The sequence below is a fragment of the Staurois parvus genome, unplaced genomic scaffold (genome assembly GCF_062004578.1).
Source record: "Staurois parvus isolate SC_StPar_1 unplaced genomic scaffold, SC_StPar_1.0 ptg000105l, whole genome shotgun sequence".
Lineage (NCBI taxonomy): Eukaryota > Metazoa > Chordata > Amphibia > Anura > Ranidae > Staurois > Staurois parvus.
In genome coordinates, this window is record NW_028317901.1 from 6082063 (window position 1) to 6107114 (window position 25052).

At 42.2% G+C, this 25052-nt stretch overlaps 1 protein-coding gene across 7 annotated transcripts in view; it reads right to left on the reverse strand.

Annotated features, from left to right (window-relative positions):
* HERC1 (HECT and RLD domain containing E3 ubiquitin protein ligase family member 1) overlaps positions 1 to 25052 on the reverse strand; it is a 199974-nt gene that overhangs the window by 51614 nt on the left and 123308 nt on the right. For 4 of the 7 annotated variants that reach the window (XM_089671440.1, XM_089671442.1, XM_089671444.1 and 1 more), the window contains 15 exons: positions 23631 to 23870; positions 22085 to 22168; positions 21473 to 21984; positions 19099 to 19850; positions 12952 to 13150; positions 11539 to 11699; positions 9231 to 9347; positions 8690 to 8900; positions 7675 to 7799; positions 4234 to 4454; positions 3533 to 3801; positions 1541 to 1593; positions 1213 to 1413; positions 865 to 1039; positions 310 to 583 (listed from right to left, as the gene is read on the reverse strand). In XM_089671440.1, the coding sequence (XP_089527566.1) occupies positions 310 to 583; positions 865 to 1039; positions 1213 to 1413; positions 1541 to 1593; positions 3533 to 3801; positions 4234 to 4454; positions 7675 to 7799; positions 8690 to 8900; positions 9231 to 9347; positions 11539 to 11699; positions 12952 to 13150; positions 19099 to 19850; positions 21473 to 21984; positions 22085 to 22168; positions 23631 to 23870 (3594 nt within the window). The remainder of the gene's footprint in view (positions 1 to 309; positions 584 to 864; positions 1040 to 1212; positions 1414 to 1540; positions 1594 to 3532; positions 3802 to 4233; positions 4455 to 7674; positions 7800 to 8689; positions 8901 to 9230; positions 9348 to 11538; positions 11700 to 12951; positions 13151 to 19098; positions 19851 to 21472; positions 21985 to 22084; positions 22169 to 23630; positions 23871 to 25052) is intronic. The other 3 variants (XM_089671445.1, XM_089671441.1, XM_089671443.1) reach the window with 2 other exon arrangements.

A 25052-nucleotide genomic window follows, 5' to 3' on the forward strand; every position in this document is an offset into this window, starting at 1 on the left:
AGGGTCTTCAAGTCGAAGAATCATGAAGGTTTTCAACAGCATACTGTAATCATGATTCTTCCTTCACTATGTGATAAAGTCCCTGACATGAAACAAGAATGCAGAACAAGGGTACAGAGCCAGGTTTAGGATGAGAAACTGCTCCTTCAAAAACATCAGCAATGACAGCTCCTATATTCATATCCTCACAGGTTCTCAAGTCTCCTAACGTATTGGCTTTTGAATTGAGCATTTCTTTGTCCAGCACTGGTCTAAACATTTTGTATTTGCACAAAGACAAAGGTCAACAGAAAATAGAAAATATCTAACCTGCGTACAAAGTTGAACAAGGAGTCGAGCTGCACTAGGAGTGCTGGATGCCAAGCAGCCAACAGCGGTACTCAGGTATGCTAGGCAAGAGATGGGTTTGCTGGTTTTGGTGTGGAGACCACGAGAGCGATCAGCAGAACTAGCCAAAGTGTTTGATGGACTGGTGGAAAGGCCAGCTCTACCTGCAGCAGCTAGGCACATGAGGCGTACCAAAGTGCGAATGTCAGTCAGGCCAAGAGACTCCAGGCCTGCGGCAAGACTGCAACTGGACCCACTGGAGGAGAAATGGAAACATGATGTATTAACACAGACTGACACCATTTTGTTGGAAGTGCAATACTGAAATGCTGTTACAGAAAAATTAACTCAAACTATTCATGTCATTTTGATCCAATGGTAATGTAGGCATGCACAATGGAAAACCACAGTTTCTTTGGAGGCCTATCATTGGAAATCTCCTCCTCCCTCACTGCTAAAAATAATTCTCATTTATATGCACCCCCACTAATTTATCAACGCAAGCAACATACCAATGACAGGAAAGGAAAAACACACCTAACAGACAGCAGTGAAAGGGCACGCATCACCATGGTACGTGCCAGGAGGACTTGGGCAGCAGCTATTACCCTTCGTAATGCCATCACACGATCATGTGGGTTTACAAGAGCTGCTGCCTGCTCTCCTAGTGTTATCCGGCCTGATGAGCTCTTCTCCAAAGCTCCTTGGCAGCCTGGAAAGGAAATGAGAAATGAATAAGTGGCAACAGTAACAGCTGAAGACACAAACACCTAAATGTTTTTGGACACTAAAATTTTCACCAAAGCACAGACAGCACCCATCAAGAATTATGCCTCCTTCCCACTGGAAAAATAGAAGATGATTTCAACCCATATCCCAAGGTACCTATTTGCATTAGTGTTTCCTCCATGCTGTTGGTGGCTGTTACCATGGCTACAGAAGCCCCCAGTGGATCACTGTCTGGAAACTGCACTGGTTCAGGTACAATCCTACGGTCATTGAGGCCAAGGGGTCCAGCTAGTAGTTCAAATTCTTCTTCTCCAGTGAGTTTCTCATCCTCGTCTACATCCAACATGTCCCAGTCTTCTATATGTGGATTAATGACAGATTACAATCAATAATAAAACATATGATCACTTCATAATATTCAGCATATATCTTAAGACATGTTACTGATGCCTGCGCTCTTTATAAAAACACAATTTTTATTTACCTTCATACACGCTGTCTTGCTTGCCAATCAAATCGGGAGCATGTCCTTTGTACCTGAAGGACAAAGTATTTCAAAAATCTTATCCTAATACACTACTGGAATTATATTTCATAGTGAGGGCATTACTCAAATGTACTCAGATCTGATAGAAGACATAGGATGTGGAAATCCAGTGTACATCTAAACATATATTGTGTAAAAGCGCAAAGAATGGTGCATAAGAAGGTGCTAAAAAGTCAACTTTCAAATAGCTAGTAGGAAATGTATCCAATATGATATTGTTAGGTTGTTTCCTATAGACATCAGATAAATGCCTTCCAATCTTGTGATAATTGGGTCATGTAACACTGCCACCTGAATCACTGAAATGAAACAGCTACATTTCCTAATAAACATTGCTTCCTCAAGAGCTAAACTGTCGCAGAATCATGATCGTTCGAGAGGTAGCAACAGTGAAGCTAGTTTGTGCAGTAAGAATGAATGCCATAGGTGAAGGCAAATTGACTTTTAGCATTCCTGTTTCTGGCATGTTGTCACAACAGACAGCTAGCAGGTAAAAAAAATGCTTGCGCAATATAGAACTCTGAATGACTGGGAAGTCTATGGGGTACCACAAACACCAATATCCTTGGCACACATCTTTCTTGTACAAGTGTATGATACATGGTGGTTTTTCTCTGTGGCTGGTAGCCTATGGTTCCTGGAGATAAGAGTGGGGCTGGTAAAAGTCTGCACTTGACAGACTTGCATCTGTGGGAAACAAGCATATGACAGCTGAAGATTCCAGCCATGGATATATCTGAGAGTGAGGATTGGATTCAACAGAGTCTGCACTCTGTGGTATTATACTCTACTACAGGTAAGTATTAAAGCATATACTGCTGTTGGAGCACAGTGCCGCTTACTGTATGTAGCTAATGCTACTACAGAATATTACAGCCCATAGAGTTGTTCGTTTGGGCCACCATAAACATGGAATTCTACTTTAAAAGCGAAGTTCACTTGTAAGAAAGAAAATAATAAATGTATATGTTATGCAGGAAAACAAATGTGTATTTTTTTCCCCACAGGAGCCTGCAAAGCATTGCACCTGCAATCAATGGCTTCTGCAGCTCTCTGCTCTGCACTGTACAGACATTCAGTTACTGAGCTGGAGAAGTGTCAATGGACTCTAAACGCACCAATTACTGCACTCATGGGAGAGGAGGAGAGGAACCCCTGCATGCTGTCATTAGGGAGGGGGGAATATCTGGGAGTGGGAAAAGGGTGCTTAGGAACATGTTACACCCTAAATACAGCTGTAACATGTTCCTGAAGGTGAACTTAGCCTTTAAGGTTCATCAATCTTCAGACAAATGGGGCAACATTACATTTGGAACTAAAACGCGCAGCAACAGTAAATACCACCAAACTCAGGATGTAGGGCCATGTCACATTAGCGATCCCATTACTGGCAACAACCTTTCAGTAACAGAATTGTTAAAGCAAACACTCAGCTGTTCATATGTTCTCTCTCCTTGCTGGATGAAACATTGCAGAATTTGCCAGGCACAGTATCGCTAGTATATGACATGACCCTAAAAGACAGCAGTTATTTCTATTACTACTACTAAAAACAGTTTGCGCTGGAGGGGTCCACCATTACTTCTTAATGTCCTAATACAATGTTCTTTTGGTTTTAAAGAGGAACAAAGGTCTATTAACTTTTTTTTTTTTAATTACAAGTGAAAGATATCCATTTAATGTAAATCTTGTTCGAGTAATCATTGCAGTATTGATTGATCGCTAGAAATCATATGAGCTAAGCTTCCTGGGCTGGGAACTAGAGTATTTTTCATTTATGACCAATTTTTGAGGAACTTTCACTCAAAATTATAATAAGATTTAGTTATAGTGACATGTTACCTATTGATTTGTGTCAGGTGTAACTATTGATCAAAGGAAAGTATAGTGCACAATATGGAAGAGAAATCTGTCAGCTTAGACACTTACTTTTCTGAAGTAGTTGCCTTGCGCTTGCTCTTCAGACTTAGGTACTTCTCCCGGCAGCTGCCACACAACAGGTAATATGGATTCCCGCTGCCACACTCCCCACCAAACCAGCCATCAACATATGAGCCATTGCTACGGTACCCCTGGCGGTTGGCGCTATGTCCACAGCCTGGGTGGTACCTCTTCATGTGTTGATTGAAACTGAGCACACTTGCTTCACATAGTTCACAGATAACTATCTCTTCTCGTTCATCTGTTTCACAAACATGCTGTAAAGGAAACAAAAAACAATTTCAATTGTGAGCATGAAAACAACAGCTCAAAATATAAGGCAGGGAATAGCTCAGCAGAACATGCATATTACTATGGTCTGAGACCAAGCAGCATTTTGCTTGACACACAATACAAAGACTACATACAAGGGTTACGTCAGCTGGCATACTAAGAGTAAGAGAAATGCAGTTTACTATGCTCATACAGTAGTTAGTATTTTATCTTCATTACAGTTCATGGAACCAATGACGTTGATTATTGCTAAAGACCATAAATATTAGTATTCTTATTTGTACTTAGATAAATAGCATTCAAATTCTCTAGCTGGAAGCTGCATGCATCGATGCTCTTCATCTCATGCTGGGGAATAAAGCAAGGGGTGAGGGATTAGAGCAGAGATGGAAGCAGCTCCAGCTGCTGTCACACACCCATGTTGGCCAGTCCAGTACCTCTGGGATCCACATTCCCAGAATATCATTATCGCTAGCTAGCTCCTGTCCGAACATTGCCTCCATGGCTTCATCATCAAGGTCGATCTCTAGCTCCTCATCCAGATTTAGATCATACAAGGCTCCGGGCTCCTGCTGCAGGGACACACCATCTCTCCGACCTTGGTTGCGATGAGCTTGGACAGTGCGGTACAAACCAGCTGACCAAAAAGAGGTGCAGAAAGAAGGACAAAATTAGAGTTTAGAATTATTTTCAGAAAAAGATCATATGCAGGACACAAAATTTAACCGATTCCAATTAAGGGAGGTGGGTGGATAAATTAAAGTTTATTAAACATCAGTGATCTCCAACCACATCATAGGGCAATGGCTGTCCCATTAATTTTCTTCTAAAAGACTTTCAAATCACATAAATATAAAAGCCTTGCTTTATCATCAAGTGTTATTTTTTATCTCATGGGGCCTCTGTTCCTTTCCTCCTCAGACACCTTATTGAAGTAATCAGCAACCTCAAGTTAGCAATATTTTAACTTTGTGAATTGACTTTTTACATTGACAAAATAATTTGCTTGCAGTAAATAGAGTACATCTGAAATAAGTAAATAATGCACACTAAGGAAAATACCATCAGTGTTGCACTTTGGTGAGCTGAAAAGAGGTAATTCCCTAGTGTTTCATATTATACCTGCTGCAGCTTACTGATCCCATCCCATCACTGAATTATTTATGTAAAATATAGTTCTTTGCACATCCACATTACTGCTGCTGCTGTTTAAATAACCAGGGGAAAGCATTAGTTCTCTTATGCAGTGAACTTAGAGGAGAGGTATTCTCTCCACCCTCCTATTGGTATGGCATATAGCAGCGTTTTTCAACCACTGTGCCGCGGCACACTAGTGTGCCGTGAGATATTGTCTGGTGTGCCGTGGGAAAAATTCCAATTTCATCTGTAACATGTGGCTTCGGCTCACAAATAGACCAATCATTAGAATCTAATGATTCAGTGGTCGGCAAGCCGCGGCTCGCGAGCCACATGCGGCTCTTTACCCAGTCTAATGCGGCTCTTCTGTGTGCCGGGCGCCTGCTCCCCTCCCTCCTCTCGGTCGGCCGCTCCCCTGCCTCCTCTCGGTTGGCAGCCCCAAAAGTCCGCGCGGACCTTTTAATCCGGCTTGCGGATGTGGCTGTCAGGATGTGTGTAGGCGGGGCAGCGTGCCGAACGTGAGGGGAGGGGAGCTAGGCTCCTCTCACAGTCCGCCCTGAAGACCCGAACGGCGCGGGAAGACAGCGAGAGGAACGCAAAAGGTAAGTGAATTGACACGGGGGACTTGGCTTACTAGAAGGGGGGGGGGGGAATAGTACTGTGGGGGATGAAATACTATATGAGGGATGAATTACTTTATGAGGGATGAAATACTATATGGGGGGATGAAATACTATATGGGGGATGAATTACTATATCAGGGATGAATTACTATATGAGGGATGAAATACTATATGGGGGGATGAAATACTATATGGGGGGATGAAATACTATATGGGGGGATGAATTACTATATGAGGGATGAAATACTATATGGGGGGATGAAATACTATATGAGGGATGAAATACTATATGGGGGATGAATTACTATATGAGGGATGAATTACTGTATGAGGGATGAAATACTATATGGGGGGATGAAATACTATATGAGGGATGAAATACTATATGAGGGGATGAAATACTATATGGGGGGATGAAATACTATATGGGGGATGAAATACTATATGAGGGATGAAATACTATATGAGGGATGAAATACTATATGAGGGATGAATTACTATATGAGGGATGAAATACTATATGGGGGGATGAAATACTATATGGGGGGATGAAATACTATATGGGGGGATGAAATACTATATGAGGGATGAATTACTATATGAGGGATGAAATACTATATGGGGGGATGAAATACTATATGGGGGGATGAAATACTATATGAGGGATGAATTACTATATGGGGGGATGAAATACTATATGAGGGATGAATTACTATATGAGGGATGAAATACTATATGAGGGATGAAATACTATATGGGGGGATGAAATACTATATGAGGGATGAAATACTATATGGGGGGATGAAATACTATATGAGGGATGAAATACTATATGAGGGATGAATTACTATATGGGGGATGAAATACTATATGAGGGATGAAATACTATATGGGGGATGAAATACTATATGGGGGATGAAATACTATACGGGGGATGAAATACTATACGGGGGATGAAATACTATACGAGGGATGAAATACTATACGGGGGATGAATTGCTATGGGGGATGAATTACTATATGGGGGATGAATTACTATGGGGGATGAATTACTATATGGAGGATGAATTACTATATGGGGGATGAATTACTATATGGGGGATGAATTACTATGGGGGATGAATTACTATGGGGGATGAATTACACTATGGGGGATGAATTACACTATGGGGGATGAATTACTATATGGGGGATGAATTACTATGGGGGATGAATTACTATATGGGGGATGAATTACTATATGGGGGATTAATTACTATGGGGGATGAATTACTATATGGGGGATTAATTACTATGGGGGATGAATTACTATGGGGGATGAATTACTATATGGGGGATTAATTACTATGGGGGATGAATTACTATGGGGGATGAATTACTATATGGAGGATGAATTACTATGGGGGATGAATTACTATATGGGGGATTAATTACTATGGGGGATGAATTACTATATGGGGGATTAATTACTATGCTTACTATGGGGGAATATTACTATACTTACTATGGATGACACATACACATCATTCATCTACTCTTGGTCCGGCCCCCGGGTCCAATTATAAAATACTTTATTATTTCATAATAAAGTAATTATAAAATAATTTCTTTGTGTTTGATTCCTATTCAAGAGAATTACTTTATATATAGTCAATATAGGCACAGAGGTAAATTTTTTTAACATTTTCTAATGGTGGTGTGCCTCGTGATTTTTTTCATGAAAAAGGTGTGCCTTTGCACAAAAAAGGTTGAAAAACACTGGCATATAGCACAGTGGCTTAGGGGTTAGCACCTCTGCCTGGAAGCACTAGAGTTGTTGGTTTGAATACCAAACACGACACTACCTGCCTGGAGTTTAATGTTCTCCTTGTGCCTGGGTGGAATTCCTCCCATACTCCAAAAAGACATGCTGGTAGGTTAATAGACTCTGGTCTAAATTGTATGTGTACGTTTGTGAGTTAAGGACCTTAGATTGTAAGCTACTTGAGGGCAGGGTCTGATATACAAAATATACACGTAAATAGATGCATAAATTGTTGGTGCTATAGAAGTACCTCAAATAAATAATAGCCAATAGGCCCAATGAAAAAAACTTACCTGCCCTTGCCAACAGTGTCCTTGCTGCCAGATCAAACTTCTGTCTTTTGGTAACTGTAGACCTCCCTCTAGTTTGATTTCCACTGCTAGCTCCTGCATTTTCTGCCTGTTCCATGCTGTCTGGGCTATAAATGGAAGTTAATGATACAATAAATGCTAGAATTCTTAAAATGATATCTAAAATGTCTGAATCTACATGCGGATTATTAACAAGAAGGGAAATTATTTTAGACATTCTTCACTAGTAAATCAGCCAATGTACATGCGCTCTACAGATATTTTCCAATGTGTTAGGCAACCAGAATAAAAGATGTAGTTGTAGGCATGCACCTGTGTAACCATTTCTATTTTACCCCACAAAATGGGGGTGCTTTCCATCTGTGCTAAATATCTATAGCAAATAGGACCCTGCGCTGACCCAAGCTGATAAGGTGTAGGGACTGCACTCGCCGCTGTGACAACACAGCACTTTATAGTTTCGTAGGAGTAGACTATCTATAGTGGTTAAAATGAATCTCTGAGCACAGAATTATAAGAAGGGACATTGCGGACTTGTTTTCCAGATGTACTTTCTAGGACGGTCATCGTGACCTTGTTTTGCTACCTGGTGAGTCAAAGACAAACAAGCATTCAGCTAATGAAGTCTGAAGTCATGTGCTTGTACCTTGCAACACATTAGCAACATCATCTTCAATATTTCTATCTTTACATGTTCTCTTCCAGTTCTGCAAAATGCATTGACAGTGAAGCTAATGAATTAGACATCTTACACAACCAAGTGCAGAGTTCTGTAGGTTTAAGGACTGTAGCTACTTTAACACTGCAGAGGGGCAGTAAAGTGCAAAGCATGGGAAATCCAAACCATGCATTGGGGCCTGCAAGTATTAAGGCCAAGGTACATCATACTGTACTATAAGAGTGAAAGATTTATTCACAATACATTAAGCAGAAAATATTTTTTTTTATGTACCAGTGGCTTTCCATGCCCTTGACTCATTAAATAGCCTGTACTTACCTCTCACAAAAGCACTCTTCCAATTCTGGGGTGTCAGTGGAGGAAATATCTCCTGTGAAAACCACATCATTGGATTTACCCCCAGCTCCTGAAACATCACCACCCTGGCACTGCTCATTGGGCCTCCCTGAATATCTCTCTTCATCATCTGGATGTTCTATCATCCACATAGCCAGTACAGTGATGTTCTGAGGGTCAGCCTCTCTTGCACCTAAAAGGTAACCATGTGCAAAGAACACAATAGAAAGTGATAAACAGAAACCTGCATTAAAAAGCATCAGTCAGCAACAGTGTAACTAAGAATGAAGTTCAGTACTGAAAATATATGTCTGTGTTAGAAAAATCTCTGACTACACTTTGGAACATTTTACAGCCCCTATTGTTCTAACAGTAATTTTGACATACTAATAACATTTATTGCATACATTACCGCAAACATTTAAAAAGTAACCTCTATGTTCCCTTGTGGTGTGTGCTAATAGATCTTGCAGACAAAGCGTGCTCTGTGGTGGGTAACAGATCCAAGACAGAGAACAATTACCAGTAGCTTCCATGGCTTTTTTGATCTGTCTGATGGAGAATCCCATTTCTAGAAGAGGCACAACGACAGCAGGAGGGGGAGGGGATGTGGATAGGCGGCTGCTGGGGTCCGACGAAGCTGTGGTGACAAATAGGAAAAAAAAGTAAAACTACAAACATTTTTTTTTTAAATAATAAAAAGCATACTATATCTTTAGGGAAAAATATTAATTATGAAAGAGTAGTTGGAATGATCAATTTTGTTACAACTATTCCTGATCAAAGTGGTTTAAAGTGTACTTAATCTTTTAACGGATGAAGACAATATATTCACAGGGAATTAATGACGCTACTATAAGGCACTTTGTAGGGCAGTCACTAGTTGGGCTTTGTGTTTCACTCACTACGCAACAAAACAATGAAATCTGACAGGTGGCTCATTTCCAGCTGCTTCACTTCTCTTTAAATTACTTTCCTACTCTACTTTAACTTCTGGATCTGCAAATGAGTTGACAGGCAGAATGTTGATTTAGGCCACAAAATGGCTTATACACATTATTGATATTTACATAAGGAATTTCAGCAATGTCTGTATTTGTTCAGCAACCCTTGTGGGGATTCTCCCTCATTATCCAAATACCGTTATGCTGGGTACACACTACCAGTTTTTTTTTTTTTCTTTCAACCCAGCGGGCTGAACGAAAAAAAAAAACTAAAGAGGAGGAGCTCGCTGTACTAACTATCCGAAGTTAGCACAGCGATCTCCCTGCCGAGCTACTGTATTCTGACAGGGGGACTGCCCCCCACCAGAATACGCCAGTTAGTGCTTGCTGCCATTTGCTGCCAGCACTGATCAGATGCTGGTTTTCCAGCATGCCCGTTCGCCCAGCTTCTGTTGGACAGGCTGCTGTACACATGAGTCGAGTGTCGGCTGGTTTCTATCGACTGGCCAATATTCAGCCCGAATGTACAGGCCTTTACATTTAAGACAGTTAAATGAGCCATAATATGATACACAAAGTATAAAAATGTAGTGATTTACAAGTTACAGTGAGTCTGTAGTTTGTCCATGTAGGACAAATCAGCAGGTTGAATTAACGTCCAAGCTCTAAAGCTGCAGAAATTCATCTACCTGTCACTCTCATTTCATTGTGTTCAGCTATAAGGAACAAAGATAGGAGACTTATGTAATCTTCAAGTTGTGATTTGAAGCATACATAGGGGTAGGTACTCTCTTTCCACCACCACACAACAGTGCTGGGTACCTGGGTAATTCTATTCATTCCCAGCAGCTAAACGGAGCAGAGGGGGAAAACCCTGGCTGTCACAGGGATCTGTACCCGTGACAATGTCCAAAACATTTGGTAGACAAATCATTCAAAAAGTTTCCTCTTTCCACTACATTACAAAAAAAATGCACTAATATGTTATCATGTGACAGTAACAGATACCAGATTAAAAAGCTATCCAGATGCTTAAAACCTTTAACTAGAAAAGTTTATATACAAAAAATACCCAGCAATGTTTCTAACAGAAGACTGACATACATAACTGAGAGAAAATTAAAATATAACTAAAGCTAAACAGTTTTTTAAAATGGATAAAGTAGGGAACTAACAGTCAGGTATTTAAAGAATAAGTTCACCTTGGGAACATGTTACATATTCCACCCATTTTTAGGGTGGAACACGTAACATGTTCCTGCTCCTGCAGCCTCTTCCCGATCCCCCTCCCAGTGACAGCGGGCCAGGGATCTTCTCCCCACATCCATTGTCAGAATTTTAAAAAAAGAGTGCTGCTGTGCGAAGCTTCGCCTACATGGCTGCATCATGGTTTCACAGAGTTCTGTGAATGAATGCCTACAAGCACCATCATCCTTCGCAGCTGCCGGCTTGTCGTTCGCAATGAGCTGCGAGGGCACTGGTGAGCACTCTTGTAGTCCATTGAGCACCCTGGACTGAAAAAACTGCCTGCAGGTATCGGAGGTACGGCAGACAGCTACACAGACAGTCTGTGAGAGCCCGATATTGCACCTGTGATCTGCTGATTGCAGGTGCAATCATTTACAGGCTCCCAAGAAAAAAAAAAATACTAAATACACATTTTACCTGCAAAAAAATGTACATTTATAAAGTTTTGGCTTTAAAAGAACTTTAAGTGCTGTGAGGGCATATAAGTGTTGTGGAGAAACAAGTGCAAAGATAAAAAAAAAGATCTGTGTTTCTTCTAAGGGAAAGAAGTCTTACAATGAAGAAAATATGAAGATCAACATGCCATGACCAAAAACCCACCAGCTACACTATCATAAATATAGGGAATCGTTCTATTACCTGTACGGTTGGTGTGCCTTGATGGCTGAGAGTCTGGAGATGTAAGACTCTGTCTTCTTCCTACTTCATCTGTGGGTGATGTGGGGAGCGATGTGATTGGTGGAGTCTGTGCACGACGGGTGGGCAGAACTGTAGTAGTAGGGTAGCTTGAAAACATTTGCCTATAGAAATAAATGGAAAAAGAATTAAAATCATTAGTTGATGATTCCCCTTTCAGTAAGGAGATACAGTAGAAATAAAACAGTAGAAATAATCCCCAACACTGACTTTGTGTGGTTCAGTCTATGCAGTTTAGAGATTATGGAGAAAAAGAACTATTATATAAAACAATCCCATAACTCTTTAGCCTTTTAAAGATGACACAGACATTACACTGCAGATATCAAATCTTTGCCTAGACAAGCAATGATTTACAATTTTCATCCAATGATGTGCCCATCTGCAGTAGTGATGTTCACTATCCCTCAGCTCACAGGAAACAGAGGCAGCAGTGAAAGCCATAGTCTCCTGCTGCTGTCAATCAAACCTTGTGAAGAGGAAGCAGGGGGCGGGGCTGAGCCATGCTGCATATCTATGGATGCACACAGCCGGCTCAGGCACATTCCTGCATAAGTGCCCCCCTAGCACACTGCTTACAATGGGGGCACTTAAAGAAGAGGAGCAAAACGTCAGCAGGGGATCCCAAAAGAGGAGGTAATACCATTGCACAGAGCAGATAAATATAGCACGTTTACTGTTTTAACAGATAAGTTCACCAAAAAAAAAAAAAAATATTAAATGCATTTTTTTTGCAGGTAAAAAAAAAATGTGCATTTATTATTATTAATTTTTTTTTGTTCTATCAGGAGCATGTAAAGCACTGCACCCGCAATCAGCAGATCACGGCTGCAATCTCAGGCTCCTGCAGATTGTCTGTATAGCTGTCTGCCTGCACCTCCAATACGGGCAGGCAGTTACAAAATTACAGGAAGAATCAATGAACTAGATAGAGCGTTCGCCAGAGCCCTGGTAGTCCATTGAGAACTACAAGCTGCTGGCCACAAAGGTAGTTGTAGTTCTCTCATTTACAGAACTCTGTGAATGAATGATGCAGCCGGGTGGGCGGAGCAAACTACTAACATGAAAAATTTCCAAAGCATATACTTCTATAGTGCATACTAGCCTCAATCCAAAGAAAGTGTCATTTCTCTCTGCTGTCTCTTCCCCTGTTCAGAAGACTGCAGAAAAACATGGAACCATCTATCTAGTAGGGTTTTTTCATCTCTGTGTATAACCCAAGGATAGTCACTTTAGTGGGTATATGTAAGGATTTACAACTATTTTAAAGCAAATGAGTTAGAAGTGATGGATGAATATATAACATGCTCTTAACATGAAAGTAATCGACTCTGAAAGGAATATCCCTTGTTGTACCTTAGCAAACTAAGCGGCATGACTCCTGGGGATTCAGATGCTGGCACAGTCTCAGTGTCCGTCACAGGTGTGGTGGCAGTGGTGGTGTCCTCCAAGGAACTGCTCATAAAGGATGTGGTGCTGGAAGCAGATGGGCTAGTGGTGACTGGAGTCTGGGCTTGCTGGACTTGGTCACTTTCCTCTGCCTGCTGATCTAAATCTGGATCACAGGAATAATACACAAAGAAACAGAAATTACTAATGTGGAAAGATACTGCAAAAGTATAGTGGTTACACAGATCGTTATAAATGTGTGTATAAATATTGGCACTATTGGCAATATCTGTCAGATAATGCACCACTTTGCCCAGAAAATATTGCAATTACAAATGTTTAGGCATTCTCATGTTTCTTTTGTTGTCTTAGTTTGACACAAAGTAGAGAAACAAAGCCAAATCTGACACATTCCATGCAAAACCCTAAAAATGGACTAGAAAAAAATGTTGCCACCTTCTCAAAATTGTAAGAAATAATTGCACTCCAAGTTTGTGATGCTCCTGTAATTTGTAATTAAACTCACCTGTATCGGTCAACAGGTGCTGACAATATAGAAATCACAACGACAACCAGTTAAAATGGTGAAAAATTGACTCAAACTTTCTGTTGTGTGTCTCTGTGTGCCACATGGAGAATGGAAAAGAGAAAGAGCAACAAAGAATTATCTGAGGATTTGAGAACAAAAATTGTGGAAAATCATGGACAAGCAATGAGGCCTTTAAAGAAAGGAATATAGTCAAGCATGGTGGAGGTTCTGTAATGCACCACCTGGCGGTACCTCTAGCAACCCACGGGATAGGATTCTCCAGAGCGCGGATTCTAAGTCCCAGTCTGCTTGTTCACCAGGGCCCCTGATGGTGGGGATGGACTTGCAGCAGACAGAGACCAGGTCGTGGCCCCTGAGTACACCCACCCGTGGTAGAGGGAACTGCCAGAGGTATATTCTGGAGAAGAGCCTGACGTGAAAAGGCAGATGGGTCCGTGCAGGACAGATGGATGGCTGAGCAGAAGCGTGGTCAGACAGGCCGGGTCGGTAACGGTGGGGACAGCGCGGTACAAGGCAGCAGGCACAGAATAGTCGGGTCACTCGCCGGGTCAGTAACAACAGGAGGTCAGATCCAATGAGGGTATCCAAAAGAGAAGTCAAACAGGCCAGGGATCAGGGCAGGAGAAGTCAGCAAGATCAGGATCACTGTAATAAGAGAAATCCTTTTGCGCTCTTATGCAGGTACACGCAAATACTAACTGGTATGCACAAAGTATTCTGCAGCTGCTAACATCCAATCTTATACCAGGCAGACAATAATCATATACATGTAAAAATGATGTAGCGCTAGAACATATATACAATATATTCACACGGTCACCCGGTGGGATAACTTATGTCTCGATATTATCAACGTCCTACAATAGTGAGGAAATCAGCATGTGCACAGCCAAAATATGTGAAGTCCTTAGTGCACACAATAGAACACTGCAAACTAATCCACACATAAAAATCCAGTGATCCGTGTCACATTCCTCTTAGGCATGCAAAATAGGGGAATGTGTATGAACCCACAAACCCTCGAATGTGATCCTAGAATGGCTAGAGTGGCCTCTCACCTCCAGCCTGCGACCCTACAGGGCCACAGCGCTTAATGTAGACTCACACCCACAAGACTGGGGTAGGCTCCTCTTAATGCTGGATCATAAAGATGTCTCTGCAGCTTCCACCTCTCCTCTGATGTCCTTGCGGGCCAGTAAGCCGGATGTGTCCCAGCTCAGATCCCCATAAGATATAAAGACATATCCTCCATAGTGTAAAACGGTTTATTAAAAGTCATAAAAACGAAGAAAAACACACTCACATGGGCCAAAAGACAAATCGCGTTTTCCCCATATGCTGGGTGTAAGCATAGACCTCAGAAGGTGTTCCAAAATGGCGCCACGCCGGAAGTGCGTCACCACGTCAAGCCGTCGACGCGTTGCGTCACGTGACCTCGTGACTTCATCAGGACTCCTGATGAAGTCACGAGGTCACGTGACGCAACGCGTCGACGGCTTGACGTGGTGACGCACTTCCGGCGTGGCGCCATTTTGGAACACCTTCTGAGGTCTATGCTTACACCCAGCATATGGGGAAAACGCGATTTGTCTTTTGGCCCATGTGAGTGTGTTTTTCTTCGTTTTTATGACTTTTAATAAACAGTTTTACACTATGGAGGATATGTCTTTATATCTTATGGGGATCTGAGCTGGGACACATCCGGCTTACTGGCCCGCAAGGACATCAGAGGAGAGGTGGAAGCTGCAGAGACATCTTTATGATCCAGCATTAAGAGGAGCCTACCCCAGTCTTGTGGGTGTGAGTCTACATTAAGCGCTGTGGCCCTGTAGGGTTGCAGGCTGGAGGTGAGAGGCCACTCTAGCCATTCTAGGATCACATTCGAGGGTTTGTGGGTTCATACACATTCCCCTATTTTGCATGCCTAAGAGGAATGTGACACGGATCACTGGATTTTTATGTGTGGATTAGTTTGCAGTGTTCTATTGTGTGCACTAAGGACTTCACATATTTTGGCTGTGCACATGCTGATTTCCTCACTATTGTAGGACGTTGATAATATCGAGACATAAGTTATCCCACCGGGTGACCGTGTGAATATATTGTATATATGTTCTAGCGCTACATCATTTTTACATGTATAAGATCAGGATCAAGCAGGGTCGGCAGCAATCAAATAACAGGTACACAGAAGCAGGTAGATTAGACCATACGGCAACCAGTGTCAGTGCAGAGCGGATTTGAATAGCGCACCCTGCACTGTCATTGGTGCCAGGCGCGCGCCCGCGATCCCAAGTGCGCATGCGCAAGTGCAGCCGTCGTCGCAGCCGCCCAGGACCTAGTGCCCGCATGCTTGTGCGAATCAGCACACTGCGCCGAGCCACACGCTGCGATGGATACTGACAGGTTCATAAATATTTTGAGGTTGCTTTGCTGCTTCAGGCACTGGATATCTTGACCGTGTGCATGGCATTTTGAAATCTGAAGATTTCCAAAGAATTATGAGGTGCAACGTAGGACTCAGCGTCAGACAGTTGGGTCTCCATCAGAGATTATGGGTCTTATAGCAGGACAATGACCCAAAGCACACATCAAAAAGCACCCAGAAATGGTTTAAGACAAAGCGCTGGAGAGTACTGAACTGGCAAGCAATGAGTCCAGATCTCAATCCCATAGAGCACCTGTGGAGAGAGCTCAAAACAGCAAATGGGAAAAGGAACCCTTCCAATATGCAAAATCTGGAGAGTTCACGAAAGAAGAGTGGTCCAAAATTCCAGTAGAGGTGTAAGAAACTCATTGGTGTTTACAGGAAGCAATTGATTTCAGTTATTTTTCCAAGGCATGAGCTACCAGATATTAAATTGAGGGTGCCAATCATTTTGTCAAGTCCATTTTTGTAGTTTTGCATGGAATGTGTAAGATTTAGCTTTTTGTTTCTCCACTTTTTTGTGTCATACCAACACAAACAAAAGAAATAAACATGAGAATGCCTAAACATTTGTAATTGCAACAATCTTCTGGGCAAAGTGGAGCATTATCTGACAGAAATGCAGGAGTGCCAAAATTTCTAGCCATGACTGCATATATAAAAATAAAATGAGACAAGTTAGCTTCAAATACACATTAAGGGCTAAAATACACAGGGGCTACAGTGAAGGAAATAAGTATTTGATCCCCTGCTGATTTTGAATGTTTGCCCACTCACAAAGAAATGATCAGTCTAAAAATCAAATGGTAGGTGTATTGTAACGCTGAGAGACAGAATAGCAACAAAAAATTCAAAAGAAATGCACGTCTAACAAATTATGAACGGATTTGCATGTTCATGAGGGAAATAAGTATTTGATCCCCTTCACAAAACATGACTTAGTACTTGGTGGCAAATCCCTTGTTGGCAATCATAGAGGTCAGACATTTCCTGTGGTTGGCCACCAGGTTTGCACACATCTCAGGAGGGATTTTGGCCCACTCCTCTCCAAGTCATTGATGTTTGGTGGCTGACATTTGGCAACTCGAACTTTCAGCTCCCTCCACAGATTTTCAATCGGATTAAGGTCTGGAGACTGGCTAGGCCACTCCAGGACCTTAATGTGCTTCTTCTTGAGCCACTCCTTTGTTGCCTTGGCTGTGTGTTTTGGGTCATTGTTATGCTAGAACACCCATCCACGACCCATTTTCAATGCCCTGGCTGAGCGAAGAAGGTTCTCACACAAGATTTGAGAGTACATTGCCCCATCCTTGGTCCCTCTGATGCGGTGCAGTTGTACTGTCCCCTTAGCAGAAAAACGCCCCCAAAGCAGAATGTTTCCACCACATTTGACAGTTGGATGATGTTTTTGGGGTCATAGGCAGCATTCCTCCTCCTCCAAACACGGTGAGTTGAGTTGATGCCAAAGAGCTCGATTTTGGTCTCATCTGACCACAACACTTTCAACCAGTCCTCCTCTGCATCATTCAGATGTTCTGTGGCAAACTTCAGATGGGCCTGGACATGAGCTTTCTTGAGCAGAGGGACCTTGTGGGCACTGCAGGATTTCAATCCTTGTCAACGTAGTGTGTTGCCAGTTGTTTTCTTGGTGACTGTGGTCCCAGCTGCCTGGAGATCATTGACAAGATCCTCACGTGTAGTTCTGGGATGATTCCTCACTGTGCTCATGATCAATGACACTCCACGAGCTGAGATCTTGCATGGTGCACCAGACCTAGGGAGACTGACAGTTGTTTTGTGTTTCTTCTATTTGTGAACAATTGCACCAACTGTTGTCACCTTCTCACCAAGCTGCTTGGCGATAGTTTGGTAGCCCACTCCAGCCTTGTGTATGTCTACAATCTTGTCCCTGAAATCCTTGGACAACTCTTTGGTCTTTGCCATGGTGGAGAGTTTGGAATTTGATTGTTTGATTGCGCCTGTGGACTGGTGTCTTTTATACAGGTAACAAAATGAGATTAGCAGCACTCCCTTTGAGAGACTGCTTCTAATCTCAGCTTGTTACCTGTATGAAAGACACCTGGTAGCCAGAAATCCTGCTGAATGATAGGGGATCAAATACTTATTTCCCTCATGAACATGCAAATCAGTGCATCATTTGTTAGACATGCATTTCTTTTGAATTTTTTGTTGCTATTCTCTCAGTGTTATAATACACCTACCATTCAATTTTTAAACTGATCACATCTTTGTGAGTGGGCAAACATTCAAAATCAGCAGGGGATCAAATACTTATTTCCTTCACTGTATGTTCATCTCTTGTTCTCTTGGAATAATGTAATCGATTGGCAGCAGTTACCTGAATAGGCGAGTTACATTTGAGATTTTTAGTAGCTTATCGATGGTACTAAAATATATCAGTTGCAATTAATCCTTAGGATTACCAATTGCATGCGGAACAAATGGTTCTCTATGAAGTTGGCTACACAAGCAGCCTCTTGCAGTATACAATCGCACATGACCGATGCATTATGCAATCGTGCGCTAGTGACTGTGTGCTACTTATGTAGCTTATTTAACAGGAGACATTTGTTTTATTGAGTAATCAATTTCTTCTCCTATAGATTAATTGCTAGTAAGCACAAATGAGCTAATAAAAGTGCCATGTATAGCCCCAGCTTAATGAGCAGAATAACAGCAAGTGGTTAAATTTCATTTGCAAGATATTAATTGCACATGTAAACTAGCCTTAAAGAAAACAGTTACTCAAAAGGCTTCGTTCTGTTTTGTGTAATACGGATTTACAGTGATCCTGCCCACCCTCGTGGTCCTGAAATAAGATCAAGCTATAATAAATTTGTCCCTGCTGCTAAATAAAAAAGAGAAATCCCTCTACTAGGGTGAAGAATTATCGGACACCCTGGCCAGGTAAGAGCAGTGCTGAGCAGTAGAAAATGCCTGGCACTGGACAGAAATGACCTCTTGACATCTTTGTAAATTCTTGTAGGTCAACCCAGATGTTTTGTACAACTGCAAAGTGTACTGGTGGAGTAAGAAAAAACAGCCTTAAAACAAACAGGTTTAGAAATGCAGCTAAATAATAAGTTATATACTGTACATTGTATACAATAAATACCTGGTCTTATCCTGCCACCAAACTGCTCTTCCAGAAGCCCATGAACCACCAACTTGTAAATCATGGCTTGTGCTCTCTCAAGATCAGCCAGCCCCAGGGCTCTCTTTATAGGTGAACGCATAACCGCCCTCTTCACCATATGACGCATCAGAAATTGCAGGGCGGCTCTCATTTCAACATCCTCATGTACCACAGGAGAACTGGCACAGTCTGAATTGTGACCATTTTCAGCCAACACTTTGGGGATAAGTAAAAGTTCTGCATATTTACTGCAGCTAAGCAGCACTCCAAGAGATTTCATGGCTCCCAAGTTTATGTAGGACAGTTGAACAGCCCTGATTTCAGATTGAGCAATATCATGGCTCCTTGGTATGTGGTCATGACTTTTCCGCTTCCCATCAATAAGGTGATGCTGCTGATCAGTGGTTGCATTGTCTCCCAAAAGACCAATCGACTCATTTTCTGATTTTGACGTTAAATTGCTGCTGATTTTCTCCTCTGATGTCCGATCTGTGTTCTCAGGATCTCCCTTCTGTTCCTGTTCTCCTTTCTCTTCTGATTCATGGCGGTGCTTCTTTTCGTGTCGTTTGGCACTGACCTTTCCAGGGTCTTCATGGATGCCTGTTAGGTATGTAAGATCAAGTAGGGTGGAGGCAGTCAGCCCACGGAAACGAGCCACATCAAAAGGTGGGGGATCACAAGGTTCCAGATTGTAGAGAGGTGTGTCACTAGGCGACCAAAAAGTTGGGAAGCTTTGGTTGAGAAAAAAATTAGAACGACACAGGAAAAGGCAAGTGAGGGATAGACAAGAGGAGAATACAGGAAATTATGTTGATACAATCACAGTTGCCAAGTCACTGACACACAGGAAGCATATCAGAGCAAGTGCTGTGCCACAGAGATAGGAGCAGACAAGAACAGTAGACACAAGACAGACAGTGACATAGAGAGGATAAGAGAAAAGTCTAAAACAGAATGCAGCCAAAGACCGGAGAATAGCACAGACAGCAAAGTACGCTGGAGACATACTGTATCATGTATTAGCTATGCATGACAGGAATGCTTAAAGAAATTAGATAGCCTAAAGTGATTGCAAATGCATATTTTAAAATAACAAACAGGTTTATACTTACCTGCTCTGTGCAATCACATTGCACAAAGAGGCCCGAACCTCATCTTCTCTGGTCCCCTACTGGCATGCCTGGCTCCTCCTCTCTGGTGAGTACCCTTATAGAAAGCCACTTTCTATGGGGGTAGTCATGCGAGCTAGCTCCCAAGTCTCTGTCTGCATCTATACACACAGACAGCAGCCTCTGCCCACCACTCCCTTATCACTGGCTTTGATTGAAAGCAACTGGAGCAAATGGCTCCCACTGCCTCAGCAAAGCCTGTGAAACCAGAACTGATGGGGAGAGAAGAGCTGCAGACAGGCGCAACGATGGATTAAATGAGGGCTCAGGTAAGTAAAAGGGTAGGGTGAAGGGGCGATACTGATGCTTAAACATTTTTTATCTGCAAATAATTTTTTACCTGCTTAATGCAAAGAGTGCATTAAGGTGAAAAATGTTCAGGCTTTATAACCACTTTAAAAATAACTCAGGATTACTCGGTAATCGATATTTTAAAAATGCTGGCTGCTACTGAGGAAAGTACTGTAGATGCAATCACAGAGTACCAATTAGGTAATCAGAAGAGAAAAACTCTAATATAGACAAACATTTACACACACACATATGTACATATACACACATACATACACACGCACTGCAAGTTCTCTAGAAAGTTTCTATTCTCATCAAAGAGTATACATGATTTCTTCCCTGTTGGAATTCCTATATACTTTTCCATAGTTGAGGCACACTGGTTGGCTGGAATATCATATTGCACGTTAAAACTCAACTGTAACCAAAATATTATTTTAGTTTTAACTAGAATGAGGAAGGGTGAGCACTTCCATCAGGTTTTTATCTCGGTCTGTGGCCTCACAATGGAGTTTTCCACTTAGTTTTACTGTGACAATGGGACAGAGAAAAAAAATGGAAATCACTGGGAACAGAAGACACAGACAGCAATAAAAAAACAAAAAACCTTACAAGGCAGGTTTTCAAACCTTTTTCATGCAAAAGGCTGGAGTTGCCCCATTCCATATGTATCCACAATATGCAGAGAATATCTTCTCAAGTTATTGCAATCACTCTAGAGCTAGGACAACTGAAAACTTTGTGAAAGTCAAAGCTTAAGGAGCAGATGTCCACAGACAGCTGAAAAAAAAGTGCCTCTTCCAGGCCAATGCATGATCATACAGAAGATACTGAAAACGAAGGACATGGATGCAAGCAGCACCTATGAAGCTTCAGCACAGAGATGTACATACCTGATGGTAATCTCTGCCTCGTCCCACTGAACCTTAGCAGATGTACTGCCTTCCTTCACAACACCGAGAAGAGTGGCATGTCGACCTGTCTGTTTATGAACACATCTGCCACCCACTCTAAGTCCCGTGTCGACACCTCCAATGACAGCCAGAACAGGCCATACTTCCACACAAAGGGTCTTGAGTTGTGTTTCCCCCAACTCAGCCAGTCCATGTCTGCCGTGTTTCCCTTTCTCTTCTTCTTTCTCATCTCGTGTTTCATGCTCTTCACGACTCTGGACAGAACGACTTTTCTTTAGCTTGCCTCCTACTTCTCTCAGGCAACCTTTGATCTTCTGTAAGCGTTCCACCATTTTCTTGTTAATGCAATGAGTCCAGCGCTCAGTACGATGAAGAACTCTGAGCAGTTGCACACTGGATTCAGCTAAGACAGTGGCTACAGGACTACAGATGGGATCACCAGGCAGCAGATCTCTGGGAGTCCCTCTCATCTGCATGTCACAGATCTTCACCTACAATGTGGAAAACACAATCCCTGTTTTATGCTTATCTACTCTTTCACTGCATGTTTTTTTCCAGCAGTAAACTATACAAAAGAGTGGACTACTGTACCTTTTCTCCAGGGTTGCTACTGTAAAACATCACACAAGGGTATAACTCTGCTGCATCCACATCTTCAAAGGCCAACTTTGGCTCCTGTCAATAAAAAGCAGGTTACATGACATACACATTTATTTATGCTGTATAAAGACAATACATTATTGCTAATGAACTATGTATGAATAAAAGTAATTGATCCAAAAAAAATAATAATACATCAACCAAAAAAGTAGTCATAATAACAAATGTATATACTGATCAGACATAAAATTATGACCACTGACAGGAATTATCTTACTACAAATGGCATCTGAAATTTTGTACGATATATTAGGCAGCAAGTAAACATGTCCCTGAAGTTGAAAGCAGAAAAATGAGCATTGCAGTTTGCAGTGTATGGGGCTGTGTAGCTGCAGATCAGTCAGGGTGCCCATCCTGCTTGGGGTCCACAGCCAAAAGGGCCTACAATGGACATGTGAGCATCAGAACAGGACCACAGAGCAATGAATGAAGGTGCGTTGATCTAATGAATCACGTTTTCTTTTACATGGAAATGGCCAGGTCTGCGTGTGTCACTTACTTGAGAAAAAAGATGGCACCAGGAGGCAGTATGGGAAGCTGGTGACATTTTAGGCAAAGTTCTGCAGGGATCTGCCATTCATGTGGTTGTTGCTTGACATGTACCACCTACCTAAACATTGTTGCTAATCAAGTACACCTCTTCATGGAAACAGTATTCCCTAAGGAACACAACTACGCATTCAAGGTGTTGATTTGGCCTCCAAATTCTCCAAATCGAAATCCAATCAAGCATCTGTGGAATGTGGTGAACTAATGGAGCCCAGGAACAATATAATTCCTATTACAGCAGGGCCGGCTGTACTGACCTATCGACGGCCTTGACCGTGGCTGCGCCCTAGGCGGCTGCCTAGTTTGCTTACTGGTAGCACCAGTCCTGATCCTGCCAACCATGTGGATAGTGCTTTACATGTATCACCTACCTAAACATTCTTGCTGACCAAGTACACCTTTTCCCTGATGGCAGTAGTCTCTTACAGTAGAATGCAGAAATCGTTCAAGAATGGTTTGAGGAACACAAAAACTAGTTCAAGTTGTTGACTTGGCCTCCAAATTCTCCAGATCTCAATCTAATTGAGCATTTGTGGGATGTCCTTGAAAATAAGCCCAATCTATGGAAGCCCCACCTCCCAATTTACATGACTTAAAGGATCTGCTACTGACGGCTTGGTGCTAGATACCATAGTATACCTTCAAAGGTTTAGTGGTGTTCATGCTTCAACAGGTCAGGGCTATTATGGCAGCACAAGGGGCACCTACTCAATATTAGGTAGGTGGTCGTAAAGTTATGGCTGATTGTTGTATATCACAAGCAGACTCACACTAATAAAAATCGTAACTGCCTTAGCCACACTAAATCCTTGAACATACAGGACAGGTAGCACTCAAAATTATACAAGAGTGACACAGTGTGTACTCTCACATGCAGAAGTAATTTTCAAAGGTCTGAAACACTGTAGGAAAGTAAATGTCTCCACACCTCTCCATTCTTGCCAAAAGACACAGTCCGAGCCTCCATGTCAAGGACACAAGTTATAAAGTCTCCCTGGGTAAAGCTGGGCAAAGTCAGAGTCTGTTCTCCATTATGATACAGGTTACCACTGTATGCCCGGTACAGCCACATGTCAGAGGTGGTGCGGTGGTTGAAGTCATGAACAGGCCAGCGGGAAACACCAACACAGGTCCCTTCGTTACCACGATTTTCTTTCACAATGTAGAACTGTGTTCAAAGAACAATTATTATTATATTTTCATTCCAAACCTGTATTATTGGCAAAACAGTTACAAGCAGTATCTTGAGAATACATTAAATACATACAGGGGTTAGACAAGAAAATGGAAACACGACATGATTTGCAGGTGTGAAAATGAGGACATGTTTGAAAGCAGAAGTGATGCGACATTCTTTTGCTTACGCTGTGTGATGAGACACCTAGCTTACAGGTGGGAAGCCTCACTTTCATCATTCACTGCGTGCTCTGCTTGCAATATGGAGTCATGTCAGAGATTACTGAGCTTCAAAGAAGGCAAATGGTTGGTACCCACTTAGCTGGTGTCTCTGTGACTGAAGTTGCCAATTTATTTGCCATTTCACAGCTACAGTATCAAAGGTTATGACAGCGTATAAAGTTTACGGGAAAATGTCGTCTGATAAGCATAAGCGCAGTTGACATGATCAACTGGCCAAAAGAGATGAAAGGACATTGCTCAAGATTGTTACCCAAAATAAAAAAAACTGTTGCAAAAGTGACTGCAGAGCTCAATCTCAGTCTCACAAAGGGTACAGTATTGAGCTCTGCAGTCACTTTTGCAACTGTGGTTTTTTCATTCTGGGTCACAATCAGGGGCGGACTGACAACTCATGGGGCCACCGGGAAATAGGAAATCATGGGGCCCCTGTGTCCTTGCCAACACTCAAACCACACCCAAAAAAGCCTATGAAAAGGTACCAGGGGCATCTCATGGGGCCCCCTACTGACCCCAGGGCCCTCGGGCAGTGCCCGAGTGGCTAAATGGTCAGTCCGCCCCTGGTCACAATCCTGTGCAATGTCCTTTCGGTCAGCTGACCACGTCCACTGTGCTTATGCTTCTCAGGCTATGCTTTCCCGGAAACTGTATACGCAGTCATAACCTGTGATACCGTACCTTACAACACGGCGAATAAATTGGCCACTTCAATCACAGAGGCACCAGCTAAGCAGGCACAATTTGCCCTCTTTGAAGCTCACACAGTGAATGACAAAAGTGAAGCTTCCCACCTGTTAGCTAGGTGTCTCATCACACAGCAGAAGCAAAAGAATGTTACATCACTTCACATAGCTGAATAAAACTTTCATTATGGTAGAAAACATGCCTAGCTGTTACTATTCACCTTCACCATGACAGGAGTGAACTCTCATAC